The sequence below is a fragment of the Vipera ursinii genome (genome assembly GCF_947247035.1).
Source record: "Vipera ursinii genome assembly, chromosome: Z".
NCBI classification, from domain to species: domain Eukaryota; kingdom Metazoa; phylum Chordata; class Lepidosauria; order Squamata; family Viperidae; genus Vipera; species Vipera ursinii.
In genome coordinates this window covers 44,940,872-44,967,204 of record NC_139517.1, presented here as the reverse complement: position 1 = coordinate 44,967,204, position 26,333 = coordinate 44,940,872, and the positions used below count along the sequence as shown (strand labels likewise).

The following is a 26,333-nucleotide window of genomic DNA, read 5'->3' as shown; positions in this document are numbered from 1 at the left end:
GGGCCGTCGCCATCGCGCAACCGGGAACCGGTTCCATCAAACATTAAAAAAAAGGCAACTGCGCGTCCGCGCATGCGCAAGAAATGTTTTTTGCGCATGCGCGTGCATGGACGCACGCACGCGGCTCCCACTTTTTTTTATGTGTGATGGAACCGGTTCCCAGTGGCTCTTTTCCTTTTTCGGGTTGCCGACCCCTGACTTAGGGAATACATTTTTACTTTTTGAATTCAAATATAAAAATGGAATATAATATGAAATATCAGAATTTCCACTTTATTAATAAAGATACCGGCATCTAAGGAAGAGGCTGTTTTATTAAATATTTCCCTCTGGTCCCAGGTAAAATACATATGTTCAGCAATGGGCTGTCGTCGCTGGGATGATGATGAGATAGAGCAGGAAGATATTCTTCTTCTACATAGAACTCAGAAAACTGTTCGTGCTGTTGGGCCCCGCAGCGGCAATGAAAAGTATGTATAGTATTACTATATCTTAATGAATTAATAATTCTCAGTGGTTTCTGCATATGATGTACCTGCATCCCAAAGTTAGTACAGGTAGACCTTGACTTATGACCACAATTGAGCCAAAAATTTCTGTTGCTAAGTAAGACAATGGTTAAGTGAATTTTGTTCTATTTTACAACCTTTCTTGCTGAAGTTGTTAAATTAGTAACATGGCTGTTAACAACATTGACTATGCTTGTTAGAAAGTTGCAAAAGATGATTTCATGCCCCTGGGACACTAACCATTATAAATACATGCCAGTTAACCAAATGTCTGAATTTTGATCACATCATCTTGGGGATGCTGGAATGGTTGTAAGTGTAAAAAAAAATGGCCATAAGTCACTTTTTTCAGTGCCATTGTAACTTTAAATTATCAGTAAATGAATGGTTGTAAGTCAAGGATTATCTGTATTAGAATCTTCTAAGGTAGAGAAGATTATTTAGCAGAATGCATAATCAACTTTCCCCTCATTTTTTTTATTGCCACCACAGCAGTAGCATTTAATAATGTAAAGACAATAGAATGTATCTATAAACGTTATGTAAATAGAAGGAGAAAAGGTTGAAAATTACTGTAAAGATAAGTAAGAAGTAAATTTTAACTTATATATCAACATACAGCTTTCTTGTTTTATAATTAACAAATGACATAATTTAGTAAATAATTACTTCCTCCTGGAAAATATATCATGCAAAGATAAGACAAACATTGAGGCACTTTTCTCTTTAATCAAGCTTATAGATTTTCTCCCGTAATCTAGTTTTTAGTTAATATTAGTACATTGGAGATTAGTTATACCAAATTAGTTTTACTACATTTGTGAATGTTAGGATGCATTATTTCAGAAACGGTATGACATTTATATCATTATAAAGATAGAACTGATATGGAATCACAGTTTTGCCCTTTTTTTAAAGGTGGAATTTTAGCGTTGGTCATTTTGAACTACGTTATATCCCGGAGACTGAAACGAGGGTAGGATATCTTGAAGGGAATATGAAATCAAATATTAACAAAGAAGATTCTAAAATCATTTCGGAAGTAGAAGAACAGGAAGCTACAATGAAGGATACAGTGATAAAAGTTTCAGTAGCTGACTGGAAGGTTATGGCATTTAATAAGAAGGAAGGACATCTAGAATGGGAATATCAGGTACTAAAGATGGGGAATATGTTAATACTGTTTAGAAATATAATGTTACCAAAACATTTTTTATTTTCTTTTAGTATTGTGGATCTTAAACTTTTTAAAACAATTGTCTTCTGTATAAATTGTACTTTGTATTTGTAAAAACCTGTGCATTAAAAACTAATGAATATCACATTTACTGGATAATTTTTTTAAACAATAGTTTATTTTATTTTCAGTTTTGCACTCCAGTTGCTTCTGCTTGGTTGGTGAAAGATGGCAAAGTAATTCCAATCAGTCTCTTTGATGACACAAGCTATACTTCTAATAATAATGTCTTAGAGGATGAAGAAGATCTTGTGGAAGCTGCTCGAGGAGCCACTGAATCCAGTGTTTATTTAGGTATGCTGCCTACTTAAACATATGGCATCATTTCTTGTTTCAATCTCTATAGACAATTTCTGTGTTTTATGTATATTTTTATGTTGTTTATATATTTATATCAATTGTGATTTTTTTCAAGAGAACAAAAGGTTTTGAATCTGAGCTATGCTTTTAATGTATTTTGCATTATTGTATCCATATATACTGTTTCCCTGAAAATAAGACCTAACCGGAAAATAAGTCCTAGTATAATTTTTCAAGATGCTTGTAATATAAACCCTACTCCAAAAATAAGCCCCAGTTAAGATTGCCTCCATTCTGGGCCTCTGAGGGCCTTGCTGAAGTGTCCTTTCCGGGTGGCAGCAGTCCAGAAAAGCCTCCGACGCCTGGATCCCCATCATTTCTGGGTGTCAGAGGCCTTTTCTGGGCCACTGCCACCTGGAAATGGCTCCAGGGGACACTTCAGGGGGTTCTCCGAAGGTCCAATCTGTGCGTCAGAGATCTTTTCTGGGCCGTTGCCACCCATAAAGGATGCCCGGGGACGCTTCATCGGGGCACTGTAGGCCGATTCAGGCCTCGGAGGCCTCCTCCAAGATCCAGAATGGAGGCCAGGGAAGGCTTTCGTGTGCCTCCGGAGGTCCGTTCTCCTCAGCTTCCATTCCATTCTCTATTGCAGAGAATAGAAACCTAAACTGTGAGATCATGCAAGATCAGTAGCATGAGATCTCGCACCCCTGATCTCATGTGATCTTGCATTTCTGTAGGCCTGTATTCTCTGCGATAGCACCAAAGGAACAACCAAGAAAGCGAATGATCTCTTGATCTTCGCAAGGTGAGTATCCATAGGCCGTAGTGCCTAGGAAAACCCATGTGGGGGAGGGTGAATGTTGCAGTGCCACTGCGGTCATTCATAAGGGTGAATGCCGTGTTGCGGCAACATTCATAATTTTGGGACTTTTTGTAAACACTAGGGGTCACTTGTCGTGTAACTTCAAATGTTTGCTAAGGGAATGCTCATAACTCGTACCATATTTTCCTGAAAATAAGAACTAACCAGAAAATAAGCCCTAATGCATCTTTTGGAGCAAAAAGGCCTCGTCTTATTTTCAGGGAACCATGCGTACAATATGACCAGTACTTTGTGCGTACAAAAAAAGATTGATATATTTTGAAATGTATTCTGTGCATATTTATCCAGAAATAAATTATGTTGCCTAAAATGAGGTTGCATTTCTTTTAAATGGGTGAAGGAGCAGACAGCAATCTTTAAATTATATAGATTGTAGTTATTGGCCAAAGTATAATACACCCCTCATTTTATGGCTTACTGCTTAAACTTTTAAAACAACCATGACTCCGGGCATCCTCACTTAAGCAATCATATAAGCCTTCCAAAAGAAGCAGTGTTTTAACTGTTTAAAGTTAAACGGTTAAAATTTAATGTTGCTTTAAATACACTTGACATATTTTCTAAAGCACAGTCCTATTAACTATGCCATGTTTATAAAAACCCGGTATAGACACAGTGATTGTTGATTGTACATCCCTAATTCTCTAATCTGATTGTACTCTCACTGTGTACTCTGGGTAAAATTATTATTTTTTCTTTAAGTCAGTCATTTGACTATGGATGTGGAAAGACAGTTATTTCTATGTTTAAATTGTTATTTTATATTTTCTGATCTGTATATATATATATGTTTTACTATTGACTGTACAGTAAAAATATAGGTTCAGATATCTCATTAATTCATAATGTGATTTGTTTGGATTTGGCTTATTTGGTATATAGTTTGATATAGTGTGAAACCATCAGTTGTGATTTAGTCAACAAGATGTGCAGTTTTTTGTTTCTATTTTTATTTTATTTGAAAACAGTTAAAATACAAAACTCCAAAAATTAATAAAATAAAATAAAATAGCAAACAGAACATTTAAAAAATGCTTTAAAACCCACTACCTATTCAAATATTATCCCCCCCTAGTTGTTCTGTCCCAGCCTATGTGAGTGCTTGTTATGCTTACAAGGAGAAACCCCTCTTCCAAGAAACAGGCAAGAACCACAAGAAAAAATAACACCTTTTATTCTCACAGACCTGAGTCAATGTCCAAGGCAAACAAACACAGTCCACAGAAACTCAATCCTCAACATGAACGGTTGCCTTTGGCAACCAGCACCTCCCACACCTTCCCTTTTATAATTCAGGCAAGGCATGGTTTCCTAATGCCTTCTCCTTTGCCTTTGGAGCCGCCCCGTTGCATTCCTCTGTCCTGCTCGCTTCTCTTGCCTACGCATTTGTGCATCTGGGATTTCTCCCAACTGTTCTTCATCATTGTCCAACTCAGGCTCCCAGCACAGCTGTGTCTCAGCCTGAGCACGAGTAGAGGGGCCAGGCTCCTCATCTGACTAAGTCTTGGAGCTCCTCACAGCTTTCCTCTGACTCCAATGTCACTCCAGGCCCCTCCTCCTCATCTGATTCCTCAGACTCAGCTGCCGGATCCACTGGCTGGCGAAGAATCACAACACGTTGAATACTGATTAATACATTACTACAATATTCCCACCTCCTGTGAAACAGGACCAACATTTTTTAAACTACTAAATCTATTTGAAAATTATTAACCTGTCATCTATATGCTATATTAATGACAAAATAATTAACTGAAAGAACAATAATAAAAAGGACAAGGTTAAAGTTTTAAAGCCCTCTGTTAACAAACTGTTATTGTATTCACTTCGTAGAAAATTTACCACGGCATATTATCAATCCCAAATCATTCCAAGAGTTAAGCATAATTCATCCTGGATCAAATATCTATGTTTGTTTCTTAATGCCATATCTTATCAATTGTTTTCTGGTAAAATATAATTTCAGTCTCCACAGATGGTCTTTCTTCCCAACAAAATCCAGATGAAAATGGTTTCTGATTAAGTGTATTAAATCCATTCCCCAAATCTTCAATCTTCCTAAGGAAAACTAATTTATCGCTTCTCCATTTAATCAGCCTTCTGCTGTTGTAAAAGAAGGCAGGTTTGAACTTCAGAGAGATATATGCAATCAATTAAGTTCTAAGTCTGCTGCTCTTTCCAACAGTTCTGCAATTTTCAAATCACATTCCTTATGTGAGTCTAATTTATCCAGAGCTACATGCATCTGAAATCATTTCATCATGTTTTTTAAAAAAGCTTTCAACTAAAAATTGCATGTTACCAATTGTTTTTTTCCAGATATTCGCCCCCTCCCCCAACTTGTCTGCAATCTGATACATTGTTGGTCTGTGTAACTTAGTCAGAAAATAAAGAACATTGAAGCAAAGTGAAGAAATAAATAAAAAGGCAAGATAGATATTTTCTGGATATTTTGATCCAAGATTAAAAGAAAATTAACAAATAAGCAAATTTTGCAAATGAATAAAATGTAAAACCTTGTGGTGAGGGATAAACTAAATGAAAGCACTTTCACCATCCAAAAGCATGTTCCTTACATAGAAGTGAAAGTTATTCAGAAGGGGAGAGGGGACAGCTAGAGTCCAGGAAGAGTTAAAATAAATCAGTATTCAATTGTCCAGTCAGCTTTTAAAGATAAAAGCAAAATAAATCAGAAGATTCAAAAAGTGAAGTTAAAACTCAAGCATGCTTAAGAAAACAAAACTGCTAAGAAGATGACTTTCTGACTGTTCCTACAGGGAACTGGAATCTTCAGGACTCTGCCTCCCAGGTGGGTCCATGGCCCTCCGAAAGCTCATTCCTAAGTGCTCCCATTCGAATCCAGGGAGTAGCACTGCAGAGAACCAGCTTTGGTAGCAAAATCTGCAGATCGTTGGTTTGCAATCCTTACCATTCAGCAGCACTTTACCTCAAGCAGTTATGCTTGAGAAATGGCTTGGTACAATATACTCATTTGCTTCCCATGTCAGCTGTTAAGTTTAATCACCATGAAACCACTCCTCAGAAGTGATTTCCTCAGTCACTCCTCAGAATTATGGATAACATCTATGTGCAAAATTTAGACTTATCATTTCATATTCTTTACTCCAAATAATTTGCCTGTACAGTTGCAAGAAAAAGTATGTGAACCCTTTGGGATTACGTGGAGTTTTGCATGAATTGGTCATAAAATGCGCTCTAAACGCCATGTAAGTCACAACAATAGAAAAACACAGTCTGCTTAAAATAATACTACACAAACATTAGCTGTTGTCATGTTTTAATTGAACATAAGATGGAAACATTCACAGTGCAGGGTGGAAAAAGTATGTGAACCCCTAACCCAGATTGTTGGGGGCAATAAGCTGACTTTGTAATAATGCCACTTGGGGGTGTGTGAAAGCCCTAACAAGCAGGCATATACATAGAATGAAGGCTACTGCTAAGCTTGTAAGCCACCCTGAGTCTTCGGAGAAGGGCGGGATATAAATGTAATAAAAATAAATAAATAAATAAATAATGACTTCTCCAAGAGCTAATTGGAGCCAGGAGTGAGCCAACCTTGACCCCAATCAGTGTGATGATATTGGATGTGTTGCTGATAGCTGTCCTGCCCTTTAAAAACACACACCTATTTTGGGTTTACTGGTCTCAAGAAGCACTGTCTGATGTGAACCATGCCTCGCAGAAAAGAGCTCTCAGAAGACCTACGATCAAGAATTGTTGACTTGCATGAAGCTGGAAAGGGTTACAAAAGTATCTCCAAAAGCCTTGATGTTCATGTGTCCACGGTAAGACAGACTGTCTACAAATAGAGAAAGTTTAGCACTGTTGCTACTCTCCCTAGGCGTGGTCATCCTGTAAAAATGACTGCAAGAGCACAGCGCATAATGCTTAATGAGGTAAAGAAGAATCCTAGAGTGTCAGCTAAAGACCTACAGAAATCTCTGGCACATAGTAACATTTTTGTTGACACATCTACAATAAGGAAAACATTAAACAAGAATGGAGTACATGGGAGGACACCACAGAGGAAGCCATTGCTGTCCAAAAAAAAATATTGCAGCACGTTTGAAGTTTGCAAAAGAGCACCTGGATGTTCCACAGCACTACTGGCAAAATATACTGTGGACAGATGAAACCAAAATTGAGTTGTTTGGGAAAAACACACAACACTATGTGTGGAGAAAAAAGGCACAGCACACCAACATCAAAACCTCATCCCCACTGTAAAACATGGCGGAGGGAGCATCATGGTTTGGGGCTGCTTTGCAGCCTCAGGGCCTGGACGGATTGTTGTCATTGATGGGAAAATAAATTCCAGAGTTTATCAGGACATTTTGCAGGAAAACGTACAACCATCTGTCTGCCAACTGAAGCTCCGCAGAGGATGGGTGATGCAACAGGACAATGACCCAAAGCATACAGGTAATTCAACAAAACAATGGCTTCAACAGAACAGAATACACCTTCTGGAGTGGCCCAGTCAGAGTCCTGACCTCAACCCGATTGAAATGCTGTGCCATGACCTTACGAGAGCGATTCACACCAGACATCCCAAGAATATTGCTACACTGAAACAGTTTTGTGAAGAGGAGTGGTCCAAAATTACTCCAGATCGTTTTGCAGGTCTGATCTGCAACTACAGGAAACGTTTGGTTGAGGTTATTGCTGCCAAAGGAGGGTCAACCAGTTATTAAGTCCAAAGGTTCACATACTTTTTCCACCCTGCACTGTGAATGTTTCCATCTTATGTTCAATTAAAACATGACAACAGCTAATGTTTGTGTAGTATTATTTTAAGCAGACTGTGTTTTTCTATTGTTGTGACTTACATGATGTTTAGAGCTCATTTTATGGCCAATTCATACAAAACTCCACGTAATCCCAAAGGGTTCACATACTTTTTCTTGCAACTGTATATGACATGTTAATTATTCAGATTTCAGTCCTAAAATATGTAAGGTACAAAGCTGATGAAGCAATGTTTCTAGTTATATAAAGTCTGTGAAGCTTCTCTAGCTATATAAATTTTCTGAAGCTTCTGCTATACGCAAGTTCCTGAATAGGAGATTGAGTTGGATTTATTGTTGGTAGTGTGAAACTGGGTAATGTGATCTATATACTATCATAAATACATTTGTGTATACTTATTTGAATAATTAAATGCTTAGTAGAGATTATCCTTTTGTGAGAAACTTAAATGGAAGATCTTATTTGCTTGTAGAATTTTATATTTATATTTAGAATTTTAGAATTTTCTATATACAGAGATCTTTGATATATAGATGTGGCCAAAAATATTCATGTCCCTCCACGTATTTCCCAGACTCCCAATTTTCCATGTAGTACTGTACCATAGGCTGAAACTAACACAAGTAAATGGTATGTACCATACTTTATTCCATAGTCCATAGAACTGGCTCTTTGCTTTTGATGTATGACTTAAAATATTCTTATAAATAATAAAACAAATGAAAATGGCATAAATATAATTATTGATACCCCTTAGAAATTAAAAGTTTGGATTTTAATGATCTCAAGCAGACTATCTACTTTAATTAATACTACAGAGGTCGTCATAATCAGTCATTCAGCCTATTTGGAGAAAAATACTGAGGCATTTTTTGTCATTGCAGCACAGTAGATATGGACAAGAAAAAGAAAAGCAAAGGAGTATTGTATGAGGAAGAAACAAAGGTAATAGCTAAGCATGATAAAGAATTTTTTAAAAAAACCTCTCCAAAGAGCTTCATGTTTTTGTGACCACCACTGCTAATGTTTTAAAGAGGTTTAAGATTAACAACCAGTCTAGAGCTAACCTCCATAAGCATGGCTACAAGAAGAATATTACTCCCAGATTGCACAGAAGAATAATCTGAATGGTGGAGAAAGAACCATGAACAGATCCTGGCTGACCTCCAAGATCAAGGTACAACAATATCATCACACCATTTATCGTTTCCGGACTGAAAGCGGCCTCTGGTTGAAGACTCAGGGAGACCACGCTCCTTTAGATATGCGCGCACACACAAAAATCAAAGTAGAGTTGGCGAAAATGCATGTTGACAAGCCGCAATATATCTGGGAGAATATCCTTTGGAGAGATGAAATAAAACCTCAGCTTTTGCATGTCATAGCAGTTCTACGTTCACAGGAAAAAAAGTGATGCTTTTAAAGTAAAGAACGTATCTATTGTGAAAATTGCAGGAGGCTTCCTAATGTTATGGAGTTGTTCAAATGCATTTGGCACTGGGTATCTTAAATCTGTGCAGGGCCCAAGGAAATCAGAAGATATGAACACCACCTGAATGAAATATAATGGCCAAAGTTAGAAAACTATCTCAGTCTCAAATCATGGATAATTATCTAAAACATCTAAGAGTACCCAAGAATGGTTGAAAAGCAAACTTAGCACTGTTCTGACTCAGCCTGCTATAAATCCTGATCTGAATCAAATAGAACATGGAAAAAGCTGAAACTTACAGTTAGGAAAAGGAATTCATGAACTTAAGACAAGTGAACCAGTTTGCTCAAGAAGAGTTTTGCCGGTTGAGAAATATAGAATGCTTATAACTACAGAAAGTGCCTGATGGCAGTTATTGCCTGAAGAGGATGTGCTGTGAAATATTAGATTGGAAATATCAATAATTATATCCATTTTCATTTTATGTTAAATCATACATTGAAAGCAAAGTCTGCTGCATGGCCTATTAGTCATGATAACTAACAATTTTACAACAAATTGGGGTAGCATCTACGTACATTTGGTAGCATCTGTACTTGTATTAATTTCTAATGAGATGGTCTAATCTATTGAGAATATACAATTATTAGTTCACTACTGGATATTTTTTAATAAATTCTGTTCTAAATACTGTTTTGAAATTTAAAGAATTAAGCTTACCAGTCCTGTAAAAACTATTACTGCTGATTTTATATGCAGGAATGTATAGAGGTCAGCTGTATCTTCAGTCATCAGTTAGAATTTCTGATAAATTCCCTACTAACCCTAAAGCTTTGGAATCCAGAAACGATAATGCCGTTATTCATTTGCCTGTGATCAAGTGGAAGCCTTTAATTCGTAAGTAATTTTTCAGATTTATTACTTTTTCAAAAATGAAGGATGGAGTACAATTTTTGATAAAAAATATGAATGACTTTTAGCTATTGGAAACTTCTCTGTTTTCTAAGATATTATTTACTGAAACTTTTATGTATTTCATAGTTTACTAACTTTATAAAAGTAATGTGTGGACATTCTTATTCTATTATGTATGATAGAACTACCAGGGAAAGAAGCAATGCTGTTTTTACTATTGATAAATCTATTGTAATGAATTTTTATATTCTTTCAATAATAAGTATATAGTTCAATTTTGTCTGAATATATTGCATTGAAAAATGTATTGTAATTTGCATATGGAAGCCTATACATGAGATATAATACTGCAATCCAAAATATAAGAATTCCATATCCCAGTTAATTAATTATCCAAGAAAAAATTCATTTAATATTAATATTAAGATAGAATTATAAGTTTTATAACACATGAAAATAACTGTGCACATTCTCAGTATTTTGGGATAATTAATCATTAACTGAACTTGTATGGTTTCCTTTTGCCAACTCTGTGGTCCTTTATTATAGACAAAATGTTTTCTAAAAGATAACTTCCATTCATATAATGCTCTTGAAAAAGACAAAAAAGGTAAGAACATAAAAAATTGGATAATTTTAATCTTGATCATTACTGAATTATTATTCATAAAACTTAAAAAATATTCTAAGTGTAATAAAAAATGCACTTTCTTTTTAGATTCTCCATCAAGAACACCTGTGCTGGTAGGATCTGATGAATTTGATAAATGTCTCAGCAATGACAAGTTTTCTCATGAAGAATATAGTAATGGTGCTCTGTCAGTTCTGCAATATCCCTATGGTATGTATGAATTGTGCTTTATTTTCAACTATTGCTTCAAAATATTATATTTACATTAGGACTCATGGCTTTCACTAATTTAAACAGAAATCACAATACTGTTATTTCTGTAGAATTGTTATTGGCTTCTTGGTAATTTATGTTTCTAGGTAAATTAATGATACTGCTTTTGTATTCATTTAGAACAGGCAGACCTGTTCCAAAAGGACACTGTCTTTAGCAAAATGTTCAAAAGAAAGACAACATGATTTTAGCAAAGAAAAAAAAGGTAGACCAAAACAAAATATAGGGAAAAATATTTTACAATGTAGAGCTTTCCTATCTTGTCTATATAAAATTTCTTGGAACTTGCCTCCGTTCCCTATCTGACTGTCCACATGATTAAAATCAATTCCTATTCATATATGCAGTATACGTACACCTGGTTGTACATGCTTCACAAAACTACATTTAAAAAGGCAAAGCAAAAAAGGTTTATCAACAAAATTAACTATATAAAATAAGGTGCCCATTTATAGAATTAATTGACCTATGTACATCTAACAATCATTTCTCTCACATGCAAACCATACTTATACAGAAATGGACAAGTGTACACATGCAAATTCATACATACTCCCCAGCTATCTTCCAACAGAAGTAGTAAAAAAGGGGAAAATAAGATTGTGATGGAGAAAAAGAAATGGATAGTTTTACTGAGAAATAAAGAATGAAGAAACTAGATGGATATGAAGCACGAGGAAGAAATTATCGGGCCCAGAAAAGAAAATACCGTATTTTCCGGCGTATAAGACGACCCCCTACATTTCTTGTTGAATTATAGGGTTTGGGGTATACTCGCCGTATAAGACTACCCCTCTTCCAACGCATACCAAATAAAAATTAAAAAACATCAGATTTGATTTTAATATGGTAATTTTAATTCAAATGCTTATGACATGCAGGTACTTAGTAGGAAAACTGTCACTTATAAACATAAGGCTGTTTGTCATCAAACATGTAAACATAAAACAGTGCAAGTGGATTAAACTTTAATAATAATAATAATAATAATAATAATAATAATAATAATAATAATAATAATAATAATATAAAGTTGGAAGGGACCTTGGAGGTCATCTAGTCCAACCCCCTGCTAAGGCAGGAAACCCTATACCATTTCATACAAATGGCTGTCCAGTCTCTTCTTAAAAACTTCCAGTGTTGGAACATTCACCACTTCTGGAGGCAGGTTGTTCCACTGGTTAATTGTTCTAACTGTCAGGAAGTTTCTCCTTAGTTCTAGGTTGCTTCTCTCCTTGACTAGTTTCCATCCATTGCTTCTTGTCCTGCTTTCAGGTGCTTTGGAGAATAGCTTGGCTCCCTCTTCTTTGTGAAAGCCCCTGAGATATTGGAACACTGCTATCATGTCACCCCTCACCCTTCTCTTTGTTAAACTACACATACCCAATTCCAGCAACCGTTTCCTATTTTCCTAATTCACTTTTTCACTTTTCCTAATTCACTCTAAAGCTTTCCCTGCGCAGAGCCTTAAGTAACATCAGCTGCCTGCAATTAGTGCAGGTTCTCATCCCACCAGGCTCAAGGTTGAGTCAGCCTTCCATCCTTCCGAGGTAGGTAAAATGAGGACTCAGATTGTTGGGAGCAATAAGCTGACTTTGTAATAATGCTGCTTGTGGGGGGGGGGGTGAAAGCTGTAATAAGCAGGCATATACATAGAATGAAGGCTATTGCTAAGCACATTGATTTGTGCTTTAAATTGTAAGCCGCCCTGAGTCTTCGGAGAAGGGCGGGATATAAATGGGATTAAAAATAAAGACCAAATGGGAGATCCGCTCCAGGTTTTCCAGCCAGCCCGCCCAGTTCCTGAGTCAAATGTGTCCTTAGAGCTAAGCAGCTGCTCTGGCTACGGCATTCCCCACCTGCCTTTCAAGTTGCTCTTGCATTCCCCACCTGCCTACAGCTGCTCTTCAACTTTAGAAGGAAAGACGCCCAGACCCCAGCCTGTAAAAAATCACAGACTGCAGCTTCTACTCCAATTGGTCCCGCTTTCCCTGCACAGACTAAATGGAAGATCCGCTCCAGGTTTTCCAGCCAGCCCTGTCCCTAAAGTTTCAGCACCCAGTGTATAAGATGACCCCTGACTTTTGAGAAGATTTTCATGGGTTAAAAAGTCGTCTTATAAGCCGGAAACTACGGTAGTGAAGATTTACAAAAAAAAGAAGTTTAATTCTCCAAAAAACAACCCTTTCTGTGGTAATCTTCAAAAGATCCAGTTTTGTAGCAATCATATTTGCAACATTTGCACTTCATACTTATTGTTTATAATAGCAATTTTTATCAGAGAACTCTTGAGGGTCACACAATATGGACTTTGTAGTATTGTACTTGATAAATAGCGTGGATTCAGATTTGGCTATCACTTTCCGAGCTGAGTTCTCAAACTCTGCTTTTTGCATGACAAAGGGAAGACAGATAAGTAAAATAAGTAGTTTAAAACCTTATTCAATATTCCTAAAGCAGGGAAATTTTGAAGAAACTAGTTTATTTTTTAACAAGATGATTTATAAATGTAGGAAAACTATTTTTCTTTATGTATGATTAAATATTAACAGTATGATTTAAACCCACTAAAATCAAATAGTTAAATGAAAAGGAGAGAGAAACAGTTGTCAGGTGTGGATGGGAGGAGGATGTGCTTGGACTTGAAAAGTCCTTTCCTCAATTTAGAGAAAATAAGGATGTACAGATGTGTTGCAGGTTCTCTGGAGCTTATTTCTAGCATACCTGTAGAGGTCTGGGAGAATGAATTCATGCTGATATTTGATACCACTACTACTTCATTGGTGTGAGGAGCACCTGAGTTGAAAGGATTTGCTGGTAACATCACCATTGCCTAGGGGACTCCCAAGAATGGCCCTTTCATGTACCTGGTATTTTCCCACCGATGTGGTACCTGTTTATATACTTGCATTTGTATGCTTTCAAACTTAAGTTGGCAGGAACTAGGTCAAATTGATGGGAGCTTATTACATCATAAGACCTGTAGTCTTGGATTTAGAATTGCCTCTAATATAGTTAGGACACTGAATCAGAAGACTGCTGTTTAGTCTTTTTATTTTTCAGCCTGGATATAGTCCACAATTAAAAAGGAATTGACTGGCATCCAAAATGTTCTTAATTTCTGCTCAGCCATTTTGTCCATAATGGCGGCTAACAGTCATCATGCAGGACTAGCAATAGCAATCTTGGAGGAAAAAAAGATCTCATATTTCCTATATCCCCAATAATTTCTATGCCCTGTGTTCAATTTTGGACATCCCACATTGAAGTCTGAGTACTACGTTGGGGTACCCCAGGATATGGCAAAGACTTTAAGAACATGATTTAAGTGGGTTTAAGAAAATATTTAATAATATTCACTATTTTAATTATAGATAATGGCTATTTTTTACCTTACTATACACGAGAAAGGAACAGACGAAGCACACAGATAACTGTAAGATTTTCTGAAAATATGAATTCAAAGATCATCCGAAAAAAAGATCCAGTTCTACTTCTGCACTGGTGGAAAGAAATTGCTAGTACCATCATATTTTGTATTATTGCCACAACTTTCATTGTGCGCAGGCTTTTTCATCCTGATGCTCGTAACCGGGTAAGTATAGAACTTGATTCTAGAAGTGAAAGTATACATATTTCCTTTATTTATTTTATTTATTTATTATTTGGATTTATATACCGCCCATTTCCCGAAGGACTCAGGGCGGTTTACAGGGCAATTAAAACAATACAATATACAAAGTTAAAATAGAATTAAATTAAAGAGCCCCGAAAATTTAAAAACTAAAAACCCAAACCCTCAGTCCAGGCTGGCAAGCTCGAATAGCCAGGTTTTATGGAGAACTTTGCATCTAATCATCAGTATTAGAATAATTAAAAGGTATTTCAGATCAGGTGTGATTATTTGCGTCATCCTTTAGTGCAGGGGTAGGCAACCTTGGCTCTTTTATGACTCGTGGACTTCAACTCCCAGAATTCCTGAGCCAGCGTGGCTCAGGAATTTTGGGAGTTGAAGTCCACGAGTCATAAAAGAGTCAAGGTTGCCTACCCCTGCTTTAGTGCAATAAAAGTGATGTTTAGAATTGTAAACAAGATTTCTAAATTCTTAATTTTCTTTGAGTCATTTGATCTTTGTATTTTTATAGCATGTTTTCTCACACTGTATGGCGAGAAGGATGTGATACCAGTCCACATCAAATGCCAGACATTGAAAAAAATGTCTTAAATAGTTCTGCAACTGATACTTTAAATTCATGTCAGAGTACTTCAGAATATTTATTTGTGAAATGTATAAACGCAGTTTTGAAGGACTGATAAATATACAAGAATAATAGTCAATGCAAATATTTAAAATACATGCAAAACACTAAATAATACCTGAAAGCATAGATTCTATTAACAGTTACTCCTTTGGTACTGGAAGCTGCCTCCCCAGCTGATCCCAAAATATTTCTGAAACAGCGAGGTTTTTACATACTATGGAAATATTTTGTGACAAATTTTCTAAAGAAAGAAACTCCCACAGAAATTGCCCATTTTAAGAACACTCCCTTTCTTTTGGAGGAGATCTTCAGCAGACAGTCTCCCTACTCAGATTGGGTGGGTAGAATCTGTGATAATGATTTTTGTGATACCTTATTTAGCTGCATCCTTTAGAAATCCAGAATACACATCTGAAATTAGATAATTTTTCCTATTAACATTTCAGTCTAGTTGACTTTTATTACTTTTGTTTATCAGCAGCGGAAGGAGTCTGAAACTCAGTGTCAGACAGATAACAAAAATGAACAAACCAAAGACAACAACAGAGATGACCTTAAGAACTCTGGATATGTGTCAAGGTAAAAGTAGTAATTATTCTTTGACAAAATCCATTCATTGCAGTAGCCTTTGAAAAACAAGCATTGATAGTTCATCTGCTTTAGTTTGTGTTAAACGTAGTGGGTGCATTTTATGTTGGAGGAGTATTGTACTAGCATTATAAAGAGCCTTGGTGGAGCAGTGGGCTAATGCCTCCTTAAGTAACACCAGCTGCCTGCAATTAGCGCAGGTTCGCATCCCACCAGGCTCAAGGTTGACTCAGCCTTCCATCCTTCCGAGGTAGGTAAAATGAGGACCCAGATTGTTGGGGGCAATTAAGCTGACTTTGTAATAATGCCGCTTGGGGTGTGTGTGAAAGCCCTAATAAGCAGGCATATACATAGAATGAAGGCTACTGCTAAGTTTGTAAGCCGCCCTGAGTCTTCGGAGAAGGGCGAGATATAAATGGAATTAAAATAAAATAAAATAAAATTATTTCTAAATTCATCTTTCCTTGAATGTACAGTATTTCCATCTCCTTTCAATAAGTTGTCTCTTAATTGCTGCTTTTTAAGAAGAGTAATGGGAAAAGCTGTTGTTGCAAGGAGAAGAAATGAAAAGTTATGGTATGCTTGTTACTGTCAGATACCGTATATACTTGAGTATAAGCCGACTCGAGTATAAGCCGAGACCCCAAATTTCACCCCCAAAAACTGGAAAAAGTTGTTGACTCGAGTATAAGCCGATCCGCCGTTCTGCAAGCCTCTGCCGCCAGCAGAGGCTCGATCCGCCATTTTGCAAGCCTGAATACACAGTCGCCGGGTCTCCGTTCCTCTGTGCCCTGCCTGCCTGCTTCTTTCCACAGCGGAAAGAAGCAGGCAGGCAGGGGGCGGAGGAACGGAGACCCGGCGACGTTTGGGGAGGTTTGGGCGCCTCTCCAAATATCCCCAAACGTCGCCGGGTCTCCGTTCCTCTGTGCCCTGCCTGCCTGCTTCTTTCCACAGCGGAAAGAAGCAGGCAGGCAGGGGGCGGAGGAACGGAGACCCGGCGACGTTTGGGGAGGTTTGGGCGCCTCTCCAAATATCCCCAAACGTCGCCGGGTCTCCGTTCCTCTGTGCCCTGCCTGCCTGCTTCTTTCCACAGCGGAAAGAAGCAGGCAGGCAGGGGGCGGAGGAACGGAGACCCGGCGACGTTTGGGATCCCCAAACGTCGCCGGGTCTCCGTTCCTCCGCCCCCTGCCTGCCTGCTTCTTTCCGCTGTGGAAAGAAGCAGGCAGGCAGGGCACAGAGGAACGGAGACCCGGCGACGTTTGGGGATATTTGGAGAGGCGCCCAAACCTCCCCAAACGTCGCCGGGTCTCCGTTCCTCCGCCCCCTGCCTGCCTGCTTCTTTCCGCTGTGGAAAGAAGCAGGCAGGCAGGGCACAGAGGAACGGAGACCCGGCGACGTTTGGGGATATTTGGAGAGGCGCCCAAACCTCCCCAAACGTCGCCGGGTCTCCGTTCCTCCGCCCCCTGCCTGCCTGCTTCTTTCCGCTGTGGAAAGAAGCAGGCAGGCAGGGCGCAGAGGAACGGAGACCCGGCGACGTTTGGGGATATTTGGAGAGGCGCCCAAACCTCCCCAAACGTCGCCGGGTCTCCGTTCCTCCGAGCCCTGCCTGCCTGCTTCTTTCCGCTGTGGAAAGAAGCAGGCAGGCAGGGCGCAGAGGAACGGAGACCCGGCTTCGTTTGGGGAGGTGCGCGCGCACCTCCCCAAACCTCCCCAAACTTCGGCAGATCTCCGGACGGCGGTGGCTTGGGAGAGGTGAGCGCGATCCCGGAAGCTCCAAAGCCTCGGCCGCGCACAAGTCCTTGGTAAGTTTTTTTGTTGACTGGAGTATAAGCCGAAGTGGAATTTTTCAGCCCAAAAAGTGGGCTGAAAAATTCGGCTTATACTCAAGTATATACGGTAAGTTGTTGGGTGTGGGATTATAAAAGCTTTCAGGGCAACTGCTATTTCAATAATATGTTATTAATACGGTTATTGTATGGTTTTCTGTAGTGCATTTTCTTACTGTTCAAAAATAACTTTAAATGGAAGAAAGTCTTAAGATAATATTGGAAGTATTATATTTCAGGGTTTTACATGCAAATAATTAATTTTCTGTTTCCTTACATTCATTAATGAAATATCAAATAAAATGTGAAACAGTTTTAAAAATAAACTCATAAAGATTGCTAATTAACAACAATAAAAAAACACATTAGCAGCTTTAGAAAAGGCTTTTACTTTCATGCTTGTGCTTTCATGCTTATAATTACTGGTAGCCAGAGCCTCTATAGCAGACATGTCAAACTTGCAACGTCACATGACATGCAATGTGTCAGGACGGTTTTGCCAGCAATGACGCATCAGGCCCACAGGCTGGCAGTTTGATACCCCTGTTCTATAGTGACTCATCTGTCAATCTACAATACAAACTTCATGTCCAGCATACATTAAGAGATCACTGGCCTCTTAATAGACCATTTAAAGCATACTCTGTTGAACTGAAAGTGTAAGAAACAATACAATTCAGGCTTCTTTAAACTGCCATGTTGATCAAGGATTGGCTTGCTTTCTTCAGTAGCAAATGTAGAAATTAAGCATTCCTCCAACTATTGGCAGATCACTATGTTGAATGTTTGTTCACATAAATTGACCAGACTACTAACAACTCAAATATGTGAATCATCAAATAAAAGCCTATGTTAAATTAGTATTTTGCAAGTACCGGAAAAATCAATTTTATTTGTGTGTTTTCTTGCAGGTATCTGACAGATTTTGAACCGGTTCAGTGTCTCGGTCGTGGAGGTTTTGGAGTAGTATTTGAAGCCAGAAACAAAGTTGATGACTGTAACTATGCTATTAAAAGAATTCGTCTTCCAAATAGGTATTTACATACCTTTCTGGTTACCCTTCATATTCTGCTCTAGATGTGGCACCAAGCTTCATGTATTGGTTGATGTTGTTTTAGAACTATTTTATTCAATGGCTGAGAAGGTTTTCAAAAATTAAAAAGTAACATTACATATTGTAAGAAATCAGTATTATTTTCAATAATTATAGTATAAATAATTTCAATAAATTTCTGAATGTTCTTTTGGAGCCTTTTATAAATGCGAATTAATAAATTATTTTTAAAAAAATAGAAAATGGATTATAGTCTAAAGTATTTTTGTTGTGGTTTGAGACATTTTATGTTAGAGTATTTGCAGTATCCCCTTCATGGATTACTGCCTTGTCGTAGTGAAGGGGCTTGCGTAATTCAATGAAGCTGAGCTATGCCGTGCAGGGCCACCCAAGACAGACAGGTCAAGGCAGAGAGTTCTGACAAAACATGATCCACTGGAGAAGGAAATGGCAACTAACTCCAGTATCTTTGCCATGAAAACCCTATGGACAATACCAAAAGGCAAAACGATATGATGCTAGAAGATGAGCCCCTCAGGTCGGAAAGTGTCCAATATGCTACTGGGGAAGATGCTGTAAAGATTTTTTTCTCCATAGGAACCTGGAATGTAAGATCCATGAATCAAGGCAAGCTAGACATGGTCAAACAAGAGATGACAAGACTGAACATCGACATCTTAGGAATCAGCGAACTAAAATGGACAGGAATGGGTGAATTTAATTCAGATGTTCATCAGGTATACTACTGCGGGCAAGAATCCCTCAGAAGAAAGAGTAGCCTTCATAGTCAATAAAAGAGTAGGAAAAGCAATACTGGGATACAATCGCCAAAATGACAGAATGATCTCAGTTCGAATCCAAGGCAAACCATTCAATATCACAGTAGTCCATGTCTATGTCCTAACTACCGGTGCTGAAGACGATGAAATTGACTGGTTCTATGAAGTCCTACAGCACCTTACAGAACTAACACCAAAAAATGATGTGCTTATCATCATGGGGGATTGGAATGCTAAAGTAGGAAGCCAAAAGATAACTGGAATAACAGGCAAATTTGGCCTTGCAGTACAAAATGAAGCAGGGCACAGGCTGATAGAATTTTGTCACGAGAATACGATAGCAAACACTTTTCCAACAGCCCAAGAGACGGCTCTACAAATGGACATCACCAGACGGTCAACACAGAAATCAGATTGGCTATGTGCTCTGCAGCCAAAGATGGAGAAGCTCTATACAGTCAGTAAAAACAAGAAAAGGAGCTGACTGTGGCTCTGACCATGAGCTTCTCGTTGCAAAGATTAGGCTTAAACTGAAGAAAGTAGGGAAAAGCACTAGGGCCACCCAGCTATGAACTAAATCATATCCCTGTTGAATATACAGTAGAGGTGACAAATAGATTTAAGGAATTAGATCTGATAGACAGAGTGCCTGAAGAACTATGGACAGAGGTTTGCAACATTGTACAAGAGGTAGCAACTAAAACCATCCCAAAGAAAAAGAAATGCAAGAAAGCAAAATGGCTGTCTGAGGAAGCTTTGCAAATAGCTGAGGAAAGGAGGGAAGTGAAAGGCAAGGGAGAAAAAGAAAGATACGCCCAATTGAATGCAGAATTCCAAAGAATAGCTAGAAGAGATAAGAATGCCTTCTTAAATAAACAGTGCAAAGAAACAGAAGAAAACAATAGAATAGGGAGGACCAGAGATCTCTTCAAGAAAATTGGAGAGATGAAGGGAACGTTTCATGCAAAAATGGGCATGATAAAGAAACAAAATGGCAGGCACCTAACAGGCAGAAGAGATTAAGAAGAGGTGGCAAAATTAGACAGAAGAACTATACAAGAACGAGCTTAACGTCCCTGATAACCACGATGAGGTGGTCACTGACCTCAAGCCAGACATCCTAGAATGTGAAGTGAAGTGGGCCTTAGAAAAGCTGAGCAACAACAAAGCTAGTGGAGGTGACAGTATTCCAGCTGAGCTATTCAAAATCTTAAAAGACGATGCAGTAGAAGTGCTACACTCAATTTGCCAGCAAATTTGGAAAACTCAACAGTGGCCACAGGATTGGAAAAGATCAGTTTACATTCCAATTCCAAAGAAAGGCAGTGCCAAAGAATGTTCAAACTATCGCACCATTGCACTCATTTCACATGCTAGTAAAGTTATGCTTAAAATGCTACAAGCTAGACTCCAGCAGTATGTTGATCGAGAACTACCAGACGTACAGGCAGGATATCTGCTTCATTAACTATGCTAAAGCCTTTGATTGTGTGGATCACAACAAACTGTGGCAAGTTCTTAAAGAGATGGGCGTACCAGACCATCTTATTTGTCTCTTGAGAAACCTATATGCGGGTCAAGAAGCAACAGTGCGAACTGGATACGGAACCACTGATTGGTTCAAAATTGGGAAAAGAGTCCAGCAAGGCTGTATATTGTCACCCTGCCTATTTAACTTATCTGCAGAGCACATCATGAGAAAGGCAGGGCTAGATGAATCAAAAGTTGGAATTAAGATTGCCGGGAGAAATATCAACAACCTAAGATATGCAGATGATACCACTCTAATGGCAGAAATTGAAGAAGAACTAAAGAGCCTCTTGTTGCGAGTGAAGAAGGAGAGTGCAAAAGTTGGGTTGAAACTTAACATTAAGAAAACCAAGATCATGGCATCTGGCCCTCTCAATTCCTGGCAAATAGATGGGGAAGAAATGGAGGTAGTGACAGGTTTTATTTTCCTGGGCTCCAAGATTGCTGCAGATGGGGACTGTAGCCAAGAAATTAAAAGACACTTGCTCCTGGTGAGGAAAGCCATGGCAAATCTAGACAGCACACTAAAAAGCAGAGACATCACCCTGTCAACAAAAGTGTGTATAGTCAAGGCTGTGGTCTTCTCAGTTGCAATGTATGGCAGTGAAAGTTGGACCATAAGTAAGGCTGAGCGCCAAAGAATTGAGGCCTTTGAACTATGGTGCTGTAGAAGACTCCTGCGAGTCCCTTGGATTGCAAGGCGATCAAACCGGTCAGTCTTAGAGGAGATCAACCCTGACTGCTCTTTAGAAGGCCAGATCCTGAAGTTGAAACTCAAATACTTTGGCCACCTAATGAGAAGAAAGGACTCACTGGAGAAGAGCCTAATGTTGGGAAAGGTTGAGGGCAAGAGAAGAAGGTGACGACATAAAATGAGGTGGCTAGATAGAATCACTGAAGCTGTAGGCATGAGCTTAAATGGACTCCAGAAGATGGTAGAGGACAAGAAGGCCTGGAGGAACATTGTACATTTATTTATTTATTTATTTTAATTCCATTTATATCCCGCCCTTCTCCAAAGACTCAGGGCGGCTTACAAGCTTAGAAGTAGCCTTCATTCTATGTATATGCCTGCTTATTAGGGCTTTCACACACACCCCAAGCGGCATTATTACAAAGTCAGCTTAATTGCCCCCAACAATCTGGGTCCTCATTTTACCTACCTCAGGAGGATGGAAGGCTGAGTCAACCTTGAGCCTGGTGGGATGCGAACCTGCACTAATTGCAGGCAGCTGGTGTTACTTAAGGAGGCATTAGCCCACTGCTCCACCAAGGCTCTTGGGGTCACGATGAGTTGGACACGACTTTGCAGCTAACAACAACAATTTGCAGTATTTCTAAATCCATCTAATGTGAGGACTACTGGAAAAAGAAGCTTGAGTTATTCAACTTTTCACTCAGAAGGGTTCAATCCTGAAATTATACTCTTATAAATAAAATGGGTTCTTCTAATAAAATTTTTGGTTGAATACGTTTTTCCCAAGAAAATATTTTATTTCAATTAATTACTGAGTAGTAAGTATAATTTACAGGCAAGGAAATTTTAGAAAAATATTTTGCTGCCTGAAAGGATTATAGCAAGTAGTTGATCATTTTATTCTGCATAAAACTTTTTCTTTGTTGTTATTGTTGTGTTACCTCAATTTTTAGAGAGCTGGCTCGTGAAAAGGTTATGCGTGAAGTTAAAGCATTAGCAAAACTTGAACATCCTTCTATTGTTCGATATTTCAATGCTTGGTTAGAAGCACCACCTGAGAGCTGGCAGGAAAGAATGGATAAGCTGTGGTTGAAAGATGAAAGGTATTTACTTTTTTTTTTTTTTAGAAAATGTATAAATTTATTAAAGGACTCTGGAAATGCAATACTGGTTGTGTTCACAAACCATGTTAAACCAGAATTTTGCAGAATAGTATCTGTAGAGGCATCAAGACCTAGAAAAATATATTGTAGCCACTTCGATAAAACTAAATCTGACTTTGGTGTAATGCCTTTATTGGAGATTAGATGGAACTCATTTTATTATTCCATTATTGCTTCATGAGTTTCAGTAAGGATAAAAGTCAGGATATGCATGTACCAAATAACTCAAGCTAAAAAGAGAACTCGGACGATATATATTCTTCCTTCATTAATTGTGCTATATAATATGATCCCTCAAGAACTGCATTGTGGAGAACATTATTATGAGTGAGGGAGCTAGATTATTCATCATTTTTTATTTCTTAGTCTGGTGCTTCCAATAACTACTTTATAATCTCTTGAACAACTGAGATATCAATGTCACTTTGTCACAATATATTACCGTATATACTTGAGTATAAGCCGAATTTTTCAGCCCACTTTTTGGGCTGAAAAATTCCACTTCGGCTTATACTCCAGTCAACAAAAAAAACTTACCGAGGACTTGTGCGCGGCCAAGGCTTTGGTGCTTCCGGGATCGCCCGCACCTCTCCCAAGCCACCGCCGTCCGAGACCTGCCGAAGTTTGGGGAGGATTGGGGAGGTGCGCGCGCACCTCCCCAAACTCCGCGCCTTGCCTGCCTGCTTCTTTCCGCAGCGGAAAGAAGCAGGCAGGCAGGGCGCGGAGGAACGGAGACTTGCCGACGTTTGGGGAGGTTTGGGCATCTCCCCAAACCTCGGCAGGTCTCCGTTCCTCCGCGCAGACCTGCCGACGTTTGGGGAGGTTTGGGCGCCTCCCCAAACCTCCCCAAACCTCGGCAGGTCTCCGTTCCTCCTGCCGACCTTTGGGGAGGTTTGGGTGCCTCCCCAAACCTCGGCAGGTCTCCGTTCCTCCTGCCGACCTTTGGGGAGGTTTGGGCGCCTCCCCAAACCTCCCCAAACCTCGGCAGGTCTCCGTTCCTCCTGCCGACCTTTGGGGAGGTTTGGGCGCCTCCCCAAACCTCGGCAGGTCTCCGTTCCTCCGCGCAGACCTGCCGACGTTTGGGAAGGTTTGGGCGCCTCCCCAAACCTCCCCAGGTCTCCGTTCCTGTTTGGGGAGGTTTGGGCACCTCCCCAAACCTCGGCAGGTCTCCGTTCCTGTTTGGGGAGGTTTGGGCGCCTCCCCAAACCTCGGCAGGTCTCCGTTCCTCCGCGCAGACCTGCCGACCTTTGGGGAGGTTTGGGCGCCTCCCCAAACGTCCCCAAACCTCGGCAGGTCTCCGTTCCTGTTTGGGGAGGTTTGGGCGCCTCCCCAAACCTCCCCAAACCTCGGCAGGTCTCCGTTCCTCCGCGCAGACCTGCCGACCTTTGGGGAGGTTTGGGCGCCTCCCCAAACGTCCCCAAACCTCGGCAGGTCTCCGTTCCTGTTTGGGGAGCTTTGGGCGCCTCCCCAAACCTCCCCAAACCTCGGCAGGTCTCCGTTCCTCCGCGCAGACCTGCCGACCTTTGGGGAGGTTTGGGCGCCTCCCCAAACCTCCCCAAACCTCGGCAGGTCTCCGTTCCTGTTTGGGGAGGTTTGGGCGCCTCCCCAAACCTCCCCAAACCTCGGCAGGTCTCCGTTCCTCCGCGCAGACGGGCCGACGTTTGGGGAGGTTTGGGCGCCTCCCCAAACGTCCCCAAACCTCGGCAGGTCTCCGTTCCTCCGCGCAGACCTGCCGACCTTTGGGGAGGTTTGGGCGCCTCCCCAAACGTCCCCAAACCTCGGCAGGTCTCCGTTCCTGTTTGGGGAGCTTTGGGCGCCTCCCCAAACCTCCCCAAACCTCGGCAGGTCTCCGTTCCTCCGCGCAGACCTGCCGACCTTTGGGGAGGTTTGGGCGCCTCCCCAAACCTCCCCAAACCTCGGCAGGTCTCCGTTCCTGTTTGGGGAGGTTTGGGCGCCTCCCCAAACCTCCCCAAACCTCGGCAGGTCTCCGTTCCTCCGCGCAGACCTGCCGACCTTTGGGGAGGTTTGGGCGCCTCCCCAAACGTCCCCAAACCTCGGCAGGTCTCCGTTCCTGTTTGGGGAGGTTTGGGCGCCTCCCCAAACCTCCCCAAACCTCGGCAGGTCTCCGTTCCTGTTTGGGGAGGTTTGGGCGCCTCCCCAAACCTCCCCAAACCTCGGCAGGTCTCCGTTCCTCCGCGCAGACCTGCCGACCTTTGGGGAGGTTTGGGCGCCTCCCCAAACCTCCCCAAACCTCGGCAGGTCTCCGTTCTTCCTGCCGACCTTTGGGGAGGTTTGGGCGCCTCCCCAAACCTCCCCAAACCTCGGCAGGTCTGCGCGGAGGAACGGAGACCTGCCGAGGTTTGGGGAGGTTTGGGGAGGTTTGGGGAGGCGCCCAAACCTCCCCAAACAGGAACGGAGACCTGCCGAGGTTTGGGGACGTTTGGGGAGGCGCCCAAACCTCCCCAAAGGTCGGCAGGTCTGCGCGGAGGAACGGAGACCTGCCGAGGTTTGGGGACGTTTGGGGAGGCGCCCAAACCTCCCCAAACAGGAACGGAGACCTGCCGAGGTTTGGGGACGTTTGGGGAGGCGCCCAAACCTCCCCAAAGGTCGGCAGGTCTGCGCGGAGGAACGGAGACCTGCCGAGGTTTGGGGAGGTTTGGGGAGGCGCCCAAACCTCCCCAAACAGGAACGGAGACCTGCCGAGGTTTGGGGAGGTTTGGGGAGGCGCCCAAACCTCCCCAAAGGTCGGCAGGTCTGCGCGGAGGAACGGAGACCTGCCGAGGTTTGGGGAGGTTTGGGGAGGCGCCCAAAGCTCCCCAAACAGGAACGGAGACCTGCCGAGGTTTGGGGACGTTTGGGGAGGCGCCCAAACCTCCCCAAAGGTCGGCAGGTCTGCGCGGAGGAACGGAGACCTGCCGAGGTTTGGGGAGGTTTGGGGAGGCGCCCAAACCTCCCCAAACAGGAACGGAGACCTGCCGAGGTTTGGGGACGTTTGGGGAGGCGCCCAAACCTCCCCAAAGGTCGGCAGGTCTGCGCGGAGGAACGGAGACCTGCCGAGGTTTGGGGACGTTTGGGGAGGCGCCCAAACCTCCCCAAACAGGAACGGAGACCTGCCGAGGTTTGGGGACGTTTGGGGAGGCGCCCAAACCTCCCCAAAGGTCGGCAGGTCTGCGCTGAGGAACGGAGACCTGCCGAGGTTTGGGGAGGTTTGGGGAGGCGCCCAAACCTCCCCAAACAGGAACGGAGACCTGCCGAGGTTTGGGGAGGCGCCCAAACCTCCCCAAAGGTCGGCAGGTCTGCGCGGAGGAACGGAGACCTGCCGAGGTTTGGGGAGGTTTGGGGAGGCGCCCAAAGCTCCCCAAACAGGAACGGAGACCTGCCGAGGTTTGGGGACGTTTGGGGAGGCGCCCAAACCTCCCCAAACGTCGGCAGGTCTGCGCGGAGGAACGGAGACCTGCCGAGGTTTGGGGAGGTTTGG

The 26,333-nt window shown here is 41.2% G+C and overlaps 1 protein-coding gene across 4 annotated transcripts in view; it reads left to right on the top strand.

Moving 5' to 3' along the window:
• The window catches only part of EIF2AK3 (eukaryotic translation initiation factor 2 alpha kinase 3), a 61,210-nt gene that overhangs the window by 19,264 nt on the left and 15,613 nt on the right, over positions 1-26,333 (top strand). For 3 of the 4 annotated variants that reach the window (XM_083377926.1, XM_083377924.1, XM_083377927.1), the window contains 9 exons: positions 340-470; positions 1,428-1,662; positions 1,878-2,040; positions 9,897-10,034; positions 10,771-10,893; positions 14,331-14,551; positions 15,697-15,797; positions 18,544-18,666; positions 22,646-22,795. In XM_083377926.1, the coding sequence (XP_083234052.1) occupies positions 340-470; positions 1,428-1,662; positions 1,878-2,040; positions 9,897-10,034; positions 10,771-10,893; positions 14,331-14,551; positions 15,697-15,797; positions 18,544-18,666; positions 22,646-22,795 (1,385 nt within the window). The remainder of the gene's footprint in view (positions 1-339; positions 471-1,427; positions 1,663-1,877; positions 2,041-9,896; positions 10,035-10,770; positions 10,894-14,330; positions 14,552-15,696; positions 15,798-18,543; positions 18,667-22,645; positions 22,796-26,333) is intronic. The other variant, XM_083377925.1, reaches the window with a different exon arrangement.